The sequence below is a fragment of the Grammomys surdaster genome, unplaced genomic scaffold (assembly GCF_004785775.1).
Source record: "Grammomys surdaster isolate TR1022 unplaced genomic scaffold, NIH_TR_1.0 126176, whole genome shotgun sequence".
Taxonomy (NCBI): Eukaryota; Metazoa; Chordata; class Mammalia; order Rodentia; family Muridae; genus Grammomys; species Grammomys surdaster.
In genome coordinates, this window is record NW_021620983.1 from 7,456,501 (window position 1) to 7,476,313 (window position 19,813).

At 38.7% G+C, this 19,813-nt stretch overlaps 1 protein-coding gene across 4 annotated transcripts in view; it reads left to right on the plus strand.

Annotated features, from left to right (window-relative positions):
- LOC114612598 (solute carrier organic anion transporter family member 1A1) overlaps positions 1-16,021 on the plus strand; it is a 60,524-nt gene extending 44,503 nt beyond the window's left edge. For all 4 annotated transcript variants that reach the window (XM_028757565.1, XM_028757569.1, XM_028757567.1 and 1 more), the window contains 3 exons: positions 9,725-9,789; positions 11,273-11,390; positions 14,086-16,021. In XM_028757565.1, coding sequence (XP_028613398.1) covers positions 9,725-9,789; positions 11,273-11,390; positions 14,086-14,305 — 403 coding nt within the window. In that variant the 3' untranslated portion in view covers positions 14,306-16,021. The remainder of the gene's footprint in view (positions 1-9,724; positions 9,790-11,272; positions 11,391-14,085) is intronic.
- The last annotated feature ends 3,792 nt before the right edge of the window (positions 16,022-19,813 follow it).

Sequence of the window (19,813 nt, forward strand, 5' to 3'; positions counted from 1 at the left end):
CCGAGAGGAGGACAGTCTTAGTTGAAGGGCAGATGAGCAGCTGAACTCTTCTGTTAGAGTCTGCAAACACCCTCTCAAAAGATGCTTTCACGTTTACTGCATCCCCATTCTAACTTCCATCCCTCATGCACTTTTTAAATTAACTTACATTTTGATGTTGACTCTTCCACTTAGGGGAGGGGGATGAAAACAAAAACACAAAACAAAACAACAACAAAAAATCCCAAAATACATAAAAGAGCAACAACAACAACAACATCAACAAAAACAAAACAAAACAAAACAAAACAAAAAAAACAAGGTTAACTGATATTTTAATGTATGGTTATTTAAAATACTTTATGGGTACTTGAATATGTCTGTGTCTGTGAATGCCATGGCATTCATGTTGAAATAAGTCACAGGAGTTGATTTTCTTTACATCATGTGGGTTCCACATATTGAAGTAGTTTGTCCAGCTTGCTGGCAAGAAGCCTTACCCACTGAGCAATCTTTTAGCCCAAATGTATGATTTCTTGATGCAATGAGGCTAGGGTCTATTAAATATTTTTTTGTATTTCTGTGATTTTTCTTGCTGAGTTTGATGGCTGCAATGTAAATGATGGATAAAGTACTACTGTTTGTATTCTATCATGAGTCATCTACATTGTGGTTTTTCTTGAACTCTTTCACGGAGTCACTCCCTAAATGAAATACCAAGTTGCATATATTATGATTTTCTTACTCAAGAGTGTAATTGATGGGAAAAGAATACATTTTTAAAAGGGCTTCCATATTCCTAATTTACAATAATATTTTTCAGTTTGTATCCTTTTTTTTTTTTTAGTTCTCATCGTTCACCTTTTTTTTGTTTTGTTTTGTTTTCAAGGCATATATTTTATTATTTTAGCTTATACAAATTTTTTTTAATTTTTTCTCAAATCATAATTAATTCACACAGGGGTATAAACACAGAGAGGCAGGATGTGGGGAAGGGAATGACACTGGAGTGTGGGTGTTCAGGGGGAATACAGATATCTTCAGAACCGGGTATCGGCTGGGTGAAGGTTCAGGGGACAAGTCACTATGACTCTGCCTATGACTCGCTTGTCATTATCTAAGTTGGTATTGTCTGCCAAGGCTACATATTTACAAGGTCTATGACTACTCAGGCTTATAAATTTCCACAAAAGCTGCTTGTTGACATTAGCTTATAGCCATCCGTTTCAATGTTTTTCCACTGAGACCTGAGACTTGGTGTTAGTATACATGTATGACAGGCCTATTGCTGATTTTAGGCCTGTGTCTGATTTTAGGCCTTCAGTGTGTAAGCAGGGCTGCCCCTGACATCTCCTGCCTTCTCTAAGTATAGAAGGGCTGTGGCAATTCTAATCTTGCAAAGGCGGGGATAGAGGCCTGACCTCCACTAATTGAAGGGACCTTGAAATGGCTCCGGTCCCCCTGTCATTGTCCAGTGAGGCATGAGGGACATACCCATCCCAATGTCTTTTTCCTGGAGAGGGGATACTTTTGACATCAACCCCTATGCAGTCAGGCTTGTCCCTCAGGGAACCCAGAGAGATATTTTTATCTTTTATTTATATTCCCTTGCAGTGCTTAGCCTCGCAGCCTAAGCAAGAATTCAGATCGCCTTTCAGAGGGGGTTCTGGGTGGCCCCTCTCTGCTTGGTCTAGGGGCAGAAGTCCCCCCTTTTAGGTTGGGTGGAGATGGGTTTTGAAAACACCCTGTATAAAGTAACAACCTAATCTTGAGTCTCGTGGTCCTCCATAGTTAACTTATGACAATGTATCTCAATAGGTTTTGCTACCAAGTTATTTATCAGTTGTATCACAAAGTTAGTCCACTTATTTGAGGCCCAGGGACCAGCAGAAAAAAGCAAAAAGAACCCAAATAATGGTCCCAAGATAGATGGAAATAGGGTTGACAACCTTGGAGAGGCTCTAAATCAATTCTTGTACCAGCATTCATCTATCTCTTTCTCTCTCTGATATTTCTTAGGCTTCACTGACCTATTTCATGCTCTCCTTAAACCATTCCTGTCTTGTCTATGTAAAGGCAATCTCCTTCTTTGAGGGTTGTACACAGTCAAGAGCTGTATACAGTCTTTTCTATTGTACTATAGTAAATCAAGTCCAATAAGGATCTTTGCGATTTTAGGAGGTCTCTTCAGACAGCGAAATGAGGTGTTTCTTTAGATTAGTGATGTCAATCTCTAGCTGTTTGATGTTCTTGTCAGTGGCCCTTCAAAGGTCTGAGTAGTATAAGTTCTGAGGCCAGCATCTGGATTAGAACTTCTAACAGCAGACATCATGGGTGATTCATTTTTACCTGGAAAGGAAAAAGAAGGGGATTCTCAGGGAGATTTCTCTTCCCTGGATTTAAATTGTTATTCATCGTATTTATGGTTGGGCCTGGCTTTGTGGGGGTAGATATTTTTTTTCATTAATCTTTCTGGTAGCCGGTTAGCTGTGCCTTCTGGGGTGTTGGACAGGCATATCAGTCCTCGGCCACATAAGGGAACTGGGTCTGTACCATTCCCTTTAAGGGTAAGAGGGTCCTTCCCCATATCTGTAGCAAAGTTTTGTTGGTCTTGGTGGTGCCAGAGGCAGTCAGCAGCAGATTTGCCATGAGCTTTCAGCTTTAGAGAGATAAAAGTGAACAAGGCATGATGGAGAGTATTTCAGGGGGACTCCGTCTGAGGGGGTACCATTCCCCCTCTTTTGTTTTTAAAGCCAATATTTCAGAGTTCTTGTAAAATCAGGGCAGATACACCAACAGTCGCTCCCTCCACACTCAGAGAGTCATGAAGACCCTATTTAAGGATATATAAATCTATATTAATAATGTTTTGTCAAAGGACTGTTATAGCACCGCTGACAACTAATCAGACTATATAATATATTGATTAGTAATAGCTTCTTCTACTTTTTGTGAGATTACCTCTCTTTTGTCAATTAATTGTTGAGGAAAATTAGGGTTTACCTCTCTCTTGAGAATATTGAACAGAGACTTAAATTCTTTTATGGAGAGTTTAAAATAGGATCTTAGCCAATTAACAACTCCTAGAAACTTTTGAAATTAATTTAAAATAAGTAAACTCTCTCCCTCTCTCTCTTTTTTTTTTTTTAGACCCTTTATCTGTGTGGTTTTTTTAATTGGAGATTATACAAATTTACCTTTCAATGTTATCTCCTCTCCCATTGTCCCCCAAAACCTCTTCTCCCATACCCCCTCCTCCTAATTTTTGTGAGGGTGTGCTCCAAACATCCTCCCAGTTCCATCTCCCTGCTCTCGAATTCCCACACAGTAGGGGATCCAAACTTTCGGAGACCATGGCCCTCCACTTTCACTGAAGTCTAACAAGGTCACCCTCAATTCCCTATACAGGTGCATGAGTCTCTCCCTTTGTGCTCTCTGGCTGGTGGTTTAGACTTTGGGAGCTCTGGTTGAAACTTTTGTTATTCCTTCTAGAAAGGACCAAAGCATCCACACTTTGGTCTTCCTTCTTCTATGTGAGTTTTAGGTGGTGTATACATAGTTTCTTAGAAACTGTGAGCTTTTGGGCTAATATCCACTTATCAGTGATTGTATACCATGTATGTTCTTTTGAGATTGGGTCACTTCACTCAAGATGATATTTTCCAGCTCCATCTATTTGCCTAGGAATTTCGTGAACTCATTGTTTTTAATAGCTGAGTAGTACTCCATTGTATAAATGTACCACATTTTCTGCATCCATTCTTCTGTTGAAGGGCATCTGGGTTCTTTCCAACTTCTGGCTATTATAAATAAGGCTGCTATAAACATGGTGGAGCATGTGTCCCTGTTGTATGTTGAAACATCTTTTGGTTATATGCCCAGGAGTGGTATAGCTGGGTCCTCAGGTAACACTATGTTCAAATTGCTGAGATACCGCCAGACTGCCTTCCATAGTGGTTGTACCACCAACAGTGGAGGAGTGTTCCTCTTTCTCCACATCCTTGCCAACATCTGCTGTCACCTATGTTTTTTATCTTAGCCATTCTGACTGGTGTGAGGTGGAATCTCAGTGTTGTTTTTATTTGCATTTCCCTGATGACTAGGGATGCTGAACACTTCTTTAGGTGCTTCTCAACCATTCGAGCTTCTTCAGTTGAGAATTCTTTGTTTAGCTCTGTGCTCCATTTTTTAATAGGGTTCTTTGATTGCCTAGAGTCTAATTTCTTCAGTTCTTTGTATACCTTGTATATTAGCCCTTTATCGGATGTAGGGTTGGTGAAGATCTTTTCCCAATCTGTTGGTTGCCGCTCTGTCCTATTGACTGTGTCCTTTGCTTTACAGAAGCTTTGCACCTTTATGAGGTCCCATTTGTCAATTCTTGGTTTTAGAGCACAGGCCATTGATTTTCTGTTGAGGAACTTTTTTCCTGTGCCTATGTGTTACAGGCTTTTCCCCAGTTTCTCTTCAGTTAGTTTCAGTGTGGCTGGTTTTAGGTGGAGGTCCTTAATCCACTTGGAATTGAGCTTTGTACAAGGAGATAAGTGTGGATCAATTTGCATTCTTCTACATGCTGACCACCAGTTGGACCAACACCATTTGTTGAAAATGCTATCCTTTTTCCACTCGATGGTTTTAGCCCCTTTGTCAAAGATCAAGTGACAATAGGTATGGGGGTTCATTTCTGGGTCTTCTATTCTTTTCCATTGATCCTCCTGCCTTTCTCTGTTCCAATACCATGCAGTTTTTATCACTATGACTTTGTAGTACAGCTTGAAGTCGGGGATGGTGATTCCCCCAGAAGTTCTCTTATTGCTGAGAGTAGTTTTTGCAATCCTGGGTTTTTTGTTATTCCAAATGAATTTTAAGATTGCTCTTCTATCTCTGTGAAGAATTGAGTGAGAATTTTGATGGGGATTGCATTAAATCTGTAGATGACTTTTGGCAAAATAGCCATTTTTACTATATTAATCCTTCCAATCCATGAGCATGGGAGATCTTTCCATCTTCTGAGATCTGCTTCGATTTCTTTCTTCAGGGGCATGAAGTTCTTGTCATACAGGTCTTTTACTTGCTTGGTTAGGTTCACACCAAGGTATTTTATATTATCTGTGACTATTGTGAAGGGTGTCATTTCCATAATTTCTTTCTCAGCCAGTTTATCTTTTGAGTAGAGGAAGGCTACTGATTTGCTTGAGTTAATTTTATATCCAGCCACTTTGCTAAAGTTGTTTATCAGGTTTAGGAGTTCTCTGGTGGAAGTTTTGGGGTCACTTAAGTATACTATCATATCATCTGCAAATAGTGAGATTTTGACTTCTTCCTTTCCTATTTGTATCCCTTTGACCTCCTTGTGTTGCCTAATTGCTCTGGCTAGGACTTCCAATACTATATTAAATAAGTAGGGAGAGAGTGGGCAGCCTTGCCTAGTCCCTGATTTTAGTGGGATTGCTTCAAGTTTCTCTCCATTTAGTTTGATGCTGGCTACTGGTTTGCTGTATATTGCTTTTACTATGTTTAGGTATGGACCTTGAATTCCTGACCTTTCCAAGACTTTTATCATGAAGGAGTCTTGAATTTAGTCAAATGCTTTCTCAGCATCTAGTGAGATGATCATGTGTTTTTTTTCTTTGAGTTTGTTTATATAGTGGATTACATTGATGGATTTCCGAATATTGAACCAACCCTGCATTCCTGGGATAAAGCCTACTTAATCATGATGGATAATTGTTTTGATGTGTTCTTGGATTTGGTTCGCTATAATTTTATTGAGTAATTTTGCATCAATGTTCATAAGGGAGATTGGCCTGAAGTTCTCTTTCTTTGTTGGGTCTTTGTGTGGTTTACGTATGAGCATAATTGTGGCTTCGTAGAATGAATTGGGTAGTGTACCTTCTGTTTCTATTTTGTGGAATAGTTTGAAAAGAATTGGAATTAGGTCTTCCTTGAAGGTCTGATAGAATTCTGCACTAAAACCGTCTGGTCCCGGACTTTTCTTTGTAGGGAGACTTTTAATGACTGCTTCTATTTCTTTTGGGGTTTTGGGACTGTTTAGATGGTTTATCTGGTCCTGATTTAACATTGGTAACTGGTATTTGTCTAGAAAATTGTCCATTTCATCCAAATTTTCCAATTTTTTTGAGTATAGGCTTTTGTAGTAGGATCTGATGATTTTTTTAATTTCCTCAGTTTCTGTTGTTATGTCACCCTTTTCAGTTCTGATTTTATTTATTTGGATACTGTCTCTCTGCCCTCTGATTAGTCTAGCTAAGGATTTATCTATCTTGTTGATTTTCTCAAAGAACCAGCTCCTGGTTTTATTGATTCTTTGGATAGTTCTTTTTCTTTCTATTTGGTTGATTTGAGTCCTGAGTTTGATCATTTCCTGCCGTCTACTCCTCTTGGGTGTATTAGCTTCTTTTTGTTTTAGGTCTTTCAGGTGCATTGTCAAGCTGCTAGTGTATGCTCCCTCCAGTTTCTTTTTGTAGGCACTTAGAGCTATGAATATTCCTCTTAGCACTGCTTTCATTGTATCCCATAGATTTTGGTATGATGTGTCATCATTTTCATTAAATTCTAAAAAGTTTTTAATTTCTTTCATTATTTCTTCCCTTACCTGATTATCAAGGAGTAGGGTGTTGTTCAGTTTCCATGTGAATGTGGGCTTTCCATTGTCTTTGTCATTTTTGAAGACCAGCCTTAGACCATGGTGATCTGATAGGATGCAGGGAATTATTTCAATTTTTTTAATATCTGTTGAGGCCTGTCTTGTGCCCAATTATATGGTCTATTTTGGAGAAGGTACCATGAGGTGCTGAGAAAAACGTATATTCTTTTGCTTTAGGGTGAAATGTTCTATAGATATCTGTTAAGCCTATTTGGTTCATAACTTCTGTTAGTTTCACTGTATCTCTGCTTAGTTTCTGTTTCCATGATCTATCCATTGCTGAGAGTGGGGTGTTGAAGTCTCCCACTATTATTGTGTGAGGTGCAATGTGTGTTTTGAGCTTTAGTAAGGTTTCTTTTATGAAAGTCGATGCTCTTGTATTTGACGCATAGATATTCAGAATTGAGAGTTCATGTTGGTTGACTTCTCCTTTGACAAGTATGAATTGCCCTTCCTTATCCTTTTTGATAGCTTTAAGTTGAAAGTCAATTTTATTCGATATTAGAATGGCTACTCCCACTTGTTTCTTAGGGCCATTTGCTTGAAAAACTGTTTTCCAACCTTTTACTCTAAGGTAGTCTCTGTCTTTGTCACTGAGGTGGGTTTCCTGTAAGCAGCAAAAAGCTGGGTCCTGTTTGCGTATCCAGTCCGTTAGCCTATGCCTTTTTATTGGGGAATTGAGTCCATTGATGTTAAGAGATATTAAGGAGAGGGTGTTGTTGCTTCCTGTCATTTTTGCTAATAGTGGAGACATCGTTTGTGTGGTTATCTTCTTTTGGGTTTGATGGAAAAGGGTTATTTTCTTGCTCTTTCTAGGGTATGATTGCCCACCTTGTATTGCAGGTTTCCTGCTATTATCCTTTGTAGAGCTGGATTTGTGGGAAGATACTGTGTAAATTGGGTTTTGTCATGGAATATCTTAGTTTCTCCGTCTATGGTAATTGAGAGTTTTGCTGGGTAAAGTAGCTTGGGCTGGCATTTATGTTCTCTTAAGGTCTGTATGATATTTGTCCAGGATCTTCTGGCTTTTATAGTATCTGGTGAGAAGTCAGGTGTAATTCTGATAGGTTTGCCTTTGTATGTTACTTGGCCTTTTTCCCTTACTGCTTTTAAAATTATTTCTTTGTTTTGTGCATTTTGTGTCTTGATTATTATGTGACAGGAGGTATTTCTTTTTTGATCTAGTCTGTTTGGTGTTCTGTAGGCTTCTTGTGTGATTATGGGCATCTCATTCCTTAGGTTAGGGAAGTTTTCCTCAATAATTTTGTTGAAGATATTTACTGGCCCTTTAAGTTGGGAATCTTCACTCTCATCTATACCTATTATCCTTAGGTTTGGTCTTCTCATTGCGTCCTGGATTTCCTGGATATTTTGTGTTAAGAACTTTTTGCATTTTGCATTTTCTTTGACAGTTGTGTCAATATTTTCTAAGGTGTCTTCCGCACCTGAGATTCCTTCTTCTATCTCTTGTATTCTGTTGGTGATGCTTGTGTCTATGACTCCTGATTTCTTTCTTAGGTTTTCTATCTCCAAGGTAATCTCCCTTTGTGATTTCTTTATTGTTTCTACTTCCATTTTTATGTCCTGGATGGTATTGTTCAATTCCTTCATCTGTTTGTTTGTGTTTTCTTGTAATTCTTTAAAGGATTTTTGTGTTTCTTTAAGGACTTCATCCTGTTTTCCTGTGTTCTCCTCAAGTTTTTTGATAGTGTTATTTATTTCCTTCTTATAGTCCTCTAGCACCATCATTAGAAGTGATTTTAGATCTGGTTCTTGTTTTCCTGGTGATATGGGGAGTTCGGGACTTTCTAATGTGGGAGAACTAGGTTCTGATGATCGCAAGTACCTTGAGCTGCTGGTGCTTGTGTTCTTGCACTTTCCTTTTGCCGTCTGGATCACCTTTGTGCTATCTGTGCTGTCTCTGACTGGGACCTGTCTTTCCTATTATCTAGGTTGTGTCAGAACTGTTTGGGATGGGTTTTGCTGCTGGGGTTAGAGCTGATGCCCAGGATCTGCTCCGTGCTCAGGTGGAAACTGGAAGGGGCCCAGGCTCTGGGTCAGGAGTGGATTCCTGGATCCTAGTGAGTCCCATTTGCTCCTGATTGGGGGCAAGTATTGCCACCTCCTAGCCTAAGATACTGCTTGAGTTAGAGCTACTGAGAGCCCCCACTTCCTCTGGGTTCTGTGAGATTGGGTGCAGAGCTGCCTCCTGGGATCTGCCGAGTGCTCGGGCCCAGACTGGATGGAGTCCCTGCTCTGGGCCAGGAGCGAATTCCTGGGTCCCAGTGGGTTCCATTTGCTCCCTGTTTGGGGCAAGTGCTTCTTTTTCCTTACCTGGGATGCTGCCTGAGTTAAAGCTTCTGGGAGTCCCTCTTTCTCTCGGTTTTCTGGGGTTGGGTACGGAGCTTCGGCCTGTGACCTGCTCTATGCTCGGGCCCAGACCGGAAGTCCTTCAGTTTGTATCCTAATAGGTCTCCATCTTGTATTAGTTCTCAAAGCACCTCAGGTCTATTTTTAGGCAGTACAGGAAAAAAATCTAAGGTCAGTAATTCCATGTAACAAAGTCATTTTCTTAGTGTCATAATGTACATAATGGATTATTTCTCTGTTTTGTTGGACTGTATTTACCATATCTCCAATTTTTACATGGCATGAGTTTGCTTTATCAACATAACAAACTGCATGGCAAAAAAACTTAAAAGGATAGTGATTTATTTGGTTTCTTACTTCTAAGGTTTGGGGCCATTATCATGGGTATGGCATGGTATATGCCATGGGAACCAGGAAACTGTGTATCTGGGTTTGCAGACAATGTCTAACTCTTAAAGGGCTTGACCCTGCTTTAGATATGTGGAGGTCAGAGGATAGACGACCTTACCATCTTTCTTCTGTATGGGCTTAGCAAAGGTAAAGCTGTAACATTCTCACTTCAGGATGAAAATCTTAAGCATTAGAATCATGAATTACTACTGTCATTGAGAAGATGCTAGGACAGATATGGATTTGCCTGATGAACTTGTATGTATGTACATATGTATGTATGTATGTATGTATGTATGTATGTATGTATGTATTTTTCAGGTGCATCAAGTCTGAAGAGAAGTCACTTGGAGTTGGACTACATTCATTTTTCATAAGAATATTTGGTATGAATAATTTCCCCAACATATCTGACCAATATTAAGTGCTTAGTAACCAATTAATTTTTTTCTGATAAGAAGATATCCTTTACCTGTGTCTTAGGGTTTCCATTGCTGTGAACAAACACCATGACCAAGACAACACTTATAAAGGAATACATTTAACTGGGGATGCCTTACAATTCTAGAGGTTCAGTCATTTATCATCATGGCAGGAAGCAAGGCAGCAAGCAGGCAGACATGGTGCTGGAGGAGCTGAGAGTTCTGTATGTTGATCTGACTTAAGCCAGGAAAGACTCTTTCATGGGCAGCTAGGAGGAGGGTCTCATTGTCCACTCCCACAGTGACCTACTTCTTCCAACAAGGTCACACCTATGCCAACGAGGCCACATCTCCTAATAGTGCTATTTCTAGAGTCAAGCACAAGCACTACACATTGTCAACCCCAAACACAACCTTTACCTTAAAGAGCATAAGGGTTTTAGTCTGTAATCAATCATGAGTTACCATGACATAAACACATAAATTAAGGTCATTCAAATATCATGTTATAATATGAGGACTATTTTGTGATGTTTATAGTTAGAGAACAAAGAAATCCATGAACAAGTTACTTCTCAAAGTTATCTGTAGTAATGTCAGATAGGTTGGTTACAGAAAAGCAAGAATTTCTGTGCTGTAGGCTCAGATGCTATTTGTTGGCATTCTTAGTGTTTTGCTGGGTGGAGGCTAGATACTGTAAGGCCTCTTTCCTGCACTGCCTTTTAAGTCAAGATATCCCCCAAAGGCTTCATGCCATAATCACAGTGACATAAGGGCAGACACAGGAAACAGGTAGAGGTAATATGTCTTCAAATCTGCAAAAGTCCAAGTATCCACATGCAGGAAGTCCCACCATCTTGAAATAACTTTAATGTAGTTGTGCTCCTCCCACATTACCCTGAACTTCTGTTTACAAGCCCTCGTGTTTGCAACTGGCTACTAGTAATTAGTCTGCGAATGAAGTAGTTGTAGAAATAAAATTGTTTTCTCTTGCCTTTAAGGAACTTACATGAACTAAATTAACTTATATCTTTAGTGCATTCAATAAAAAACTCAGTAGGAAATGATTTTTGTTAGTTGGATATTCAAAAGCACAATGCAGCCATTTCAGGAAATACATGGTGTTCATAATGATGAACTCATGGAGAAATTTCTAAGCATCTTGTACACAGTTTTCATTTGTTGTGATCTAGAAACTTTATGCTAACTTATAATTCCTAAAAGCAAGTTTATAACACTTGATTCATAATTTGTCGTGTTGTTTTATTCTAAATAGGAAAATTGAAGTATCTCCAAGTAAAATAGCCTCTCCCCCCCCCCCCAATCCTCTCTCATTCCTTCCTTTCAATGGGCAAGGTTTTTTTTTGTTTTGTTTTGTTTTGTTTTTTGTGGTTGTTGATTTGTTTGGGGTCTGTTTTGTTTTGAATCTTTTCTCTCTTCATTGCAGCTGGCATTCCTGCACCTATTTACTTTGGAGCTTTGTTAGACAGAACCTGTTTACACTGGGGAACTCTGAAATGTGGCCAGCCAGGGGCCTGCAGGCTGTATGATATAAACAGCTTCAGGTAATTATAACATTTAAGATCTATTTTTGTAGCATAAAATGTCCTCATTCATATCTAAAATTTTATTGAGTGATAAGATTATATTCAGGTTCATTTTCAGAATGCACATTGGTAGAATAGTTTCCTTCTATATATTTGACATTTTTCCCATTCTTTCTACAGTGGTTAATTTATTTAACCATGAGTAGGTTTCCTAATACAACCCATCAAAAATATTTTAGAATGAGAGGAGTTATCTGCTTAGAGTCCCTGAATTGGGAGGGGAAAGCTATGTCTTGAGGTGAGCTAGTGTGGCAGAATAATGGAGGGAGCTATGAAGGAAGATTCAGAGACCTAGGACAAGGGTGCTATAGGGGGAACAAAATATTTTCTTTTCTTATCAATCCATATCTAGGTACAGAGAAGAAGAACTTCTCCCTTATGTAGGGGTTGGTATAACAGATTCCCAGCACATCCAGGAAGCATGGATTCTGGCATTGTAGCTCCTGGAAAGTTCACAACACTCTCATGCTTTCAGCCTCACTCACCGAGAACCTCAAATCTGGGTAGTAGCATGCAGTTTAGCAAAATGTGCCAGATGCTATAGCCAGGAGCTATCTTGAAAAGGGACCTGGTATCTACATTTCACTCTTGGTCACATCTCTGAGAAACTGCTGTATTCATTGGTTAGCAGCCTCATTAACCCAACTTGGCTCAGTAAAGAAATAATGCTACAAGTCTGCTGAGAGTGTCACAAGGGGGATGATATAATAACTGGAGACATTACCCTTAAGAACCATGGGACCAGGGAGCCCAGGGTATACCATGAGGTCAGGGTATACCCAGTTGTGTGTGGTTTCATGCTGCTTCTTTGACTTAAAATGGTTACTCATCTATTTCCCACCACTCTGAGTGCTACTTGGGCAGCTGTTACTAACACTACAGTGAAAGAACTGTGGGTTCACTGCTTACCCATCTCCAGGGATAATGTTAGGCTGATTTTGAAACAGACTCCCTCTTTTTACTTGTTCTCTATAGCAGCAGGTCCATGAAATAGAAAAGAGGAACTTTGTTTGCTACAGACTTCAATTTAGCAAAGACTCCTCCTTGTTCCTAAAGTCTCTTCAACCAAAAGGATTTTTATCCCTTTCTTGGTATTACTCACTCATGCTGTATTTCTAGATGAGTGAACACTATACTAAAAAAATGTAGGAGAGAAACGTGCTGGCATGTCCTGTCCCAAGTGTGTATGTCTGGGGATAGCTGAAATCCCATTCCTCGAAGGACTCAACTACTGTCAACGTATGTGTGTTTGTTAAAGTTCCAGATGCCTTGATATCCCCACAATGGTGGACTGTATCCTGGAATTGTGAGATAATTTATCTCCTGTCAAAGTCATTTATAACAGTGGGAGAAAACAACATATTTCTTAACCTATTTCTCATCTAGAAAAAATCAGTTATATTTCTAAACTGTTAGAAGTATTGAGAATCTACGCATATATACTATACTTACACTTTCTCTCTGCAGATACAGCTGTGAATATATTTTTCTTCAAATGTAGTCGAGTCCAGGATTTTTAGCTAAGGAATGGTGCCACTGACTGTGGACTTGGTGTTCTCACCTCAATTAATGTAATCAAGACACTGTCTTATGACATGTTCACTGGACAACATAATCCACAAAAACCTTCACTGAAACTTTCTTTACAGGAGAGTCAAGATTGTATGAAGTTGAAAACACTATTCCTCCTTCCAGATTTTATTATAAATATGTTGAGAACACAAAGGAAGAAATTTATAGTTGTTTAGAAACATGCATATGAGAAAATAGTTACTTCCCAACACATTAATTCCAGAAACCTTAAGGCATGTTTAACAAATTGACAAAGTTTAGATAGTTATAACAGTATATAAGTCATTGTAAGAAATCCTGAAAGTGAAAATTACCCAATTCATTTCACAAAACTTGTACAGACTTTTTTGCTGACACATGCAAAATTATGTATGAAAATGAGCAAATTAAATTTATAAATATATAAAAAAGACTAATACACCTTAGTCTTTACATGAAAAGCTTTACATATCATGAAACTGCATTGATGGAACACAGCCTGTCAAGGATGAGTAGGGAAGAAAACTTGAAAAGTGACTTTATGTCATTTTATATGTGTGTGAACAAAAAAGAAAAGAAGAGTTCTGTGAACATGATATGGGGTTTTTGACTCAGAGACTAGGCAAAAATGGGAGAGAAAACAATGTGGCCAAATGTGAGGTAATGGCACAGGAGATTTAGTTTAAGTGGTTTGAGTGGTCTAATCATGCCACATGTCATGAAGCACCAAGTGTTAGAATGCTAGAGCATGGTGCTCACATTAATAGGAGAAATTCATCATCAGCTAAACTTGTCTGAAAGCAACATTTTTATAGACACACCCAGAGATGCATTTTTATAATGACCCCAAATCTAATAAAGTTAACAATGAAAACTAACTAGCCATCATGCAAATGAAGAAAATAGGTTTAAACTTTTATATTGGAAAATATGTGACATTTTAACAAACATAATTAATAACTAAGCAAAGTAGGTTATATAAAGAACATGAGCAAATTAATCCCTGGATGGTTTTTGAAAGAATAAAAGAACTGTAAGAATATAGAAAATTAGCTTTCACTAAACACGTTAAGACTTAATACAGATTAGTTCTTTTCAATAGGCGCATTTACCTTGGATTGCCTGCAGCGCTGAGAGGATCAAGCTTTCTCCCTGCCTTCTTCATTCTAATATTTATGAGGAAATTCCAATTCCCTGGGGAGTTTGAATCTTCAGAAACTGAACTTGCAGAGATGAAGCTCACAATGAAGGAAAGCGAGTGCACAGATGTGAACAGAAGTCCTAAGGTGGAGAATGATGGAGAACTGAAAACCAAGCTGTAATGAGTTTTCTACTGGCCTATGCAAGGCCGTGAACAGAATGAATTTCACTAGTTTTGAATCATGAGAGGTACGATAGGAAATTTTACCTTTAAGGACCTCAACAATTATTTTTACTCATGATAAAAATAATTGCTGATAGCATTTTCAGAATATTAGGGTACCACTTAAGATTTTCTCAGATGTCTATGGTGATGCACACACTGAACTTTAAAGCTTCCTTCATTTTCACATAACATTTTCTCTTTTAACTCAATCAAGGGAAGTGTGTGCTTCCCACACGTCTTCAAATAGATTTGAAACTTTACTACTCTCAAAACAGTATTTAATTCCACTGAATTTGTGCTTCAATGTTAGAGGTATTTAGAGCTGAAAACATGCATTCTGGTTGTGCCACATTGAGAAAGTTATCTTTTATGTTCAAGCTGTCTGCATATGTCTGTACCTAGGAGTTGTCAAACTTTTATTATTTTAGTCATGATGTTTCTAAGATTAGACTTCTCCCTCATGTGTCATCTCCTGGTTTTAGTGCCTTCTTTCTTTACTCCTCTCACACAGTTGATCATTTTGTTTAGAGCACTGACAGACTTAATCAGGTTATTAAAAATCACATTGCAAAGATTTTTTGACCTGTTTTTTCCATAGCAATTCAAAACCGTTAATGAAAAAAATTTTTTTTTTTTAAAAAAAGCAACTATTTGAGAAAGCCAGTACTTTCAAAGGTCCTTTGTAAGCATGGAGTTGTATCTCAGAGGTACTATGTTTGTCTATTATGTGTGAAGCCCTGCACTGAACCAAAAGATAGAGTAAACTACTGACAATATAAGATAAACTAAACTAAAATAAAATAAGTTAGGGCTGGATCCAGTATAAGATGTTCTCAAAGGTTACTTTCTTATCCTCAGGATGCCTCTTTGGTTCAGTCATCTTTTTTTTTTTCATGTGTTCTCAGAGCACATGAATAAAATATCATGTTTAAAAGTATAACTATAACCTTATAATATATTATAAATTTATAATTAAAATTAAGCTATAGCATGAATAAAAATAGCATGGCTATTAACTTTCAAAATCAGACTAAAACCTTTAAAGTGAGACCAGGCAGGTAGTTCAATGGAAAGGGATATTTGCCACCAAGCTTGACAAGGTGGCTTTGATTGCTGAGACTAACATGGTAGAAGAAAGGAACAAACTCTTACAAGATGTTTTATGCCTTCTAATCCTGTACTATGGTGTATGTGTCCTACTCCACCCTACATTTTGAGAGAGAGAGAGAGAGAGAGAGAGAGAGAGAGAGAGAGAGAGAGAGAGATTTAAGCAGTGACTCTTGCTGAAAGGAAATTTGTTTTTATAGAATTTAAAATATTTGTAAAAAGAACAAAACAAAATTAAGTCAGTTTGTCATGGTTGGAATACAAAGTGCCCCTTCTCAGCTAGGGCAATGGGGCAATAGGATATTTAGTTTCCTGTTGATAATGCTGTTTGGGGAGGATTGGGTGAGTGCATCCTTGAAGGAGGAAATACATCACTGGGATGAGCTTTGAGATTTAAAATTCTCACCCTACTTCCAGTTCGCACTTTGGATTGTTCTTTGAGGATATGAAATCTTAGCTTCCTACTTCAGTCACTATACCTGCTGCATGGTGTCATGCCTCATGCCATGAGGGACTACAGTCCTTCTGGAATCATAAGCCAAAATAAACTCTTGTTATTTTAAAAGTGGCTTTGTGGTGTTTTATCACAGCAGTGAAAAGTGACTGATACAGAAGTCATCTTATATTGGGTTTGACAAAGAATAAAGTGATTTTTAAGGAACAGAACCCTTGTTCGGGATTTAGAGTTGTGGCTCAAGATAGTATCATTGTCAGATATTCTATATTCTCTTCTGTTCCTTACCATCCTTCCGTTTGTAATAAAAGTGAATAATATAATAAATATAATATAATATATAAATATAATATAATATAAAAATGGAATGAATCCCTAAAGATGGGGAGGATGAGTAAGGAAGATGAGTGATACTGATAAATATATATATATTATATATATACAGAGAGAGGTGGGGAGGGAAAGAGAGGGAGTGAGAGAGATACCATAGCTATTTATGCACAGTAAAGTGAGAATTTCTACAGATTAGGGCAGAATGAACACAGGTACAATCTCAGCGGCTCCTTGTGGAAGCCAAAATGTTCATGTTGACAGCTTTCTGCTACTTGAACTATAACCAATCTATTTCCAAGGAGGAAAAGGTTTATTTTGTTCTTGCTTCCAGAGGTCTTAAACCCTAATCAGTTCACCCTGTAGAAAGAATCTCTCATTTACTGTGTAGAGGTATAACCTGTCAATAAAAAATTGATGGCCAATGAGCCGAAGGAGAATTAGAAGGTGGGATATCCAGCAGAGAGAGTCAAGAGAAGGAAGATTCCTTATTCTGACTTGGTGGAGTTAGAAGCATGAAACTGAAGAGAGATAACTAAAAGTATAGTACATATAGAATAGTTTAAATGGGTTAATATAAGTTATAAGCTGGTCAAGGAAGAAGTCCAAGCTTATATCCATGACATTTATTCGTAAATAATTAATTCTTAGAGTTGTTATTTGGTAACTGGTGCACAAGTGAAAAGTCTCCAGTTACACGGTCCTGCTGCTTTGGGTCTATATCTGTGCAGCACATTGGAGAAGAAACTCATAGGAAGTAAGCTGGAAAGCAGGAAGAGGAGATGGAAGGGGCCATGGATCAAGTCTCTCTTCCGGAGGGTTATTATTATGGGCCCAGATTCCCCCCTAGGCCTCATTTTCTAATGCTCCCACCATCATTGAATAGCACCTTGTTGAAGACTGAGATTTTCACACATGGGCCATTAAGGGTGATCCAAACCCAAAACCACAGCAAAGAGAGTGCAGACAACCTAATTGCAGCACTTTCTGGAGTTTTCTTCCAGTTGTTATAGTTTCCTGAGTTAGTTAGTGTGTACTATAAAAGAAAAGTTTCATGGAGGTGGAGAGATGGCTCAGCAGATATGAGCATGTGCTGCCCTTGCTTAGGTTCTGAGTTTGGTTCTCCTCACCCCCATCAAGAGTCTCTCAACTACCTGTGACCTCAGCTCTGGTTGATTTGATGCCTCTGTCCTCCCAAGTACCTGTGCTCACATGTACATACCCAGTACCTGGGACTCACCCTTATAAAGGTGGTCGTCTTACACTTTTTAGTGTGGAAAAGAGTCCAAAAATATAGGCAATGGAGTGCTTGGGGAGTTTCTTGTGATGTCCCTGAAGTCCGAGGAAGTGAGTTATTATTCTGAGCTTTATTCTCAGCAGTGTGTGATCAGGGCATAGCAGACAGATGATGAGGGAAGGAAGGGAAGAGGCAGGGTGTCCTGCCAGTGAATCAGTTTTCCATTTAGAATAGTTATATGTCTAAACTCAACATAATTCATAGTAATTTATCACTGAATGAGCTATAATCCAATGTAACTAACACTGCAGAAGTTAATATATATCTTCAAAATCACTGAAACTGGAAAAAGAAACAGAAAGGAAAGGAGAAGTAATAATTGTATCCTGTTTGCCTTAATGTGGAATTGAACTTGATAACTTATGTTCTATCATGTAGCAGGAGGTATTGAAAAGATGGCATCCAGCTTGCTCCTGGCCACTAACTCGCTCTGCCTGAGTGGTCCCACAATCTAGCATCCAAATAGGACTGCCAAGTTCCCACACTATGCCCAACACTGGCAGGCTACCTGGCCCCAGCTGGGTGTTCTCATCTCAGCAGGCTCTTAAGCCCAGAGCCCAGAGACATTGGCATGGTCACTGCCTCTACCCTCAGCCACCCTCAGCCTCCAAGGCTCTAGGCCTGGCCCCTAGGCCAACTTGCCACCTCCACAGCACTGGTCTTAGCTCCAGGCTATAACTGCTACACTCGTGGTTAGATATCACAATACCCAGTAATCCAGTAAATCAAAACTCTTAATGCTTATAGGTAACCAACCAGATTTATATGTCATCAAATACTCAAATCCCAGGATACCTTCACAGTAATTTTAAGGCCAATTGATAATGATAAGATGCCAACGCAGATTAGACAATCTATCCCATTTATCCTAATCTTTTGGTTTCATATCTACTCATATCTGGTTAATGGCCACACTAGTTTAAGTCTGCTTCCGTTTTTGCTCCCCCTTCTCTCCTTCCTGAGTCTCTCTCACTCCCCCCTCTTAGCATCACCTCCCTTTTCCCTGTCTAATCACAGGCCTCCTGATGCACTAGTATTTAAAAATATTGGACAGGGACATTTCTGCCACACTATCATATGGGTTGGTTAGCCTAGTTCAGTTCACTAAAAAGGGAACCACACATGTTTACAAGATCACAAGTGGTTATGTCCTTGCCACAGTGAGAGAAAGCAGGAAGAACAAAGGCCTATACATCGGTCTTTTATTCTAATTTATGTCTTTGTTCTTTTCCTTAGTACAAATATACATGATTAGAGAACATTTTCACCAAGATGTATAATTAAAAACAAATTAATAATAAGTAGTGACTTTTATAGAAGAGGAAGAAATGGAGTCCCTCATTTATTGGTTTTAGATATCTAAATGATTGCCAAGGTGGGGCGTCTGTCCCCTTAGTGAAGACACAGTGTGCTGATTCCTAAAATGGTTATTTTTAGTGGATAGTTATCAGTCATCATCAGTGTCTAAACACGTTAAGAGTCTGAGTCTATTATCATCATGAGAGGAAAAATGGAGGCATGCAGGGAGACATGGTACTGGAGAAGGAGCTAAAATTTCTTCATCTAGATCGGCAGGCATCAGAAAGAGAATTCCTAGGCCTGGCTTGAGCATGTGAAACCTCAAAGCCTACCCATAGTGACATACTTTCTTCAACAAGGTCACATTTCCACTTCTTATGAGCCTATGAGGACCATTTGTAATCAAATGACTATGATTGGCTAGAGAGTCTGTGAACTACAATCAAGTTAAGTAAATGAGAGTCATTGTTATATAGTTCTTGACTCCTGAGAGAAGACCATAGAATCAATCTGATTACAATTCAAAGATTCATTGATTACTTTTAGCAGGATATCACTCTCTGAGCAAATCTTGATTTTTCCAAGAGGAGGGGTGGTGGTGAGAGAAGGATTTTTAAAGATAAAAACCACAAGAATATCTTGAGGCTCTGCATAAGCAAGCTAAGAACTGTTTTGGTCTCCCAAGATTATGTAGTCAAGATGATCTGAATGCCTTTATAAGCAGGTTACAGAAGACAAAAACATAACAAGTCATTACATAACAAATACATGGTCATAGGTGTGTATTTCTGAGTTGGGGATGGATCATTCAGTTAGAGTTACTGGAAATTTATCTCCAGAGCCTGGAGTCAGAGACAAATGAGTAGTAGGTACCAAGACAGATGTCTAGCTTCTTTCTCTCTTTCTCTCTTTCTCTCTTTCTCTTTCTCTCTCTTTCTCTCTTCCTCTCTTCCTCTCTCTCTCTCTCTCTCTCTCTC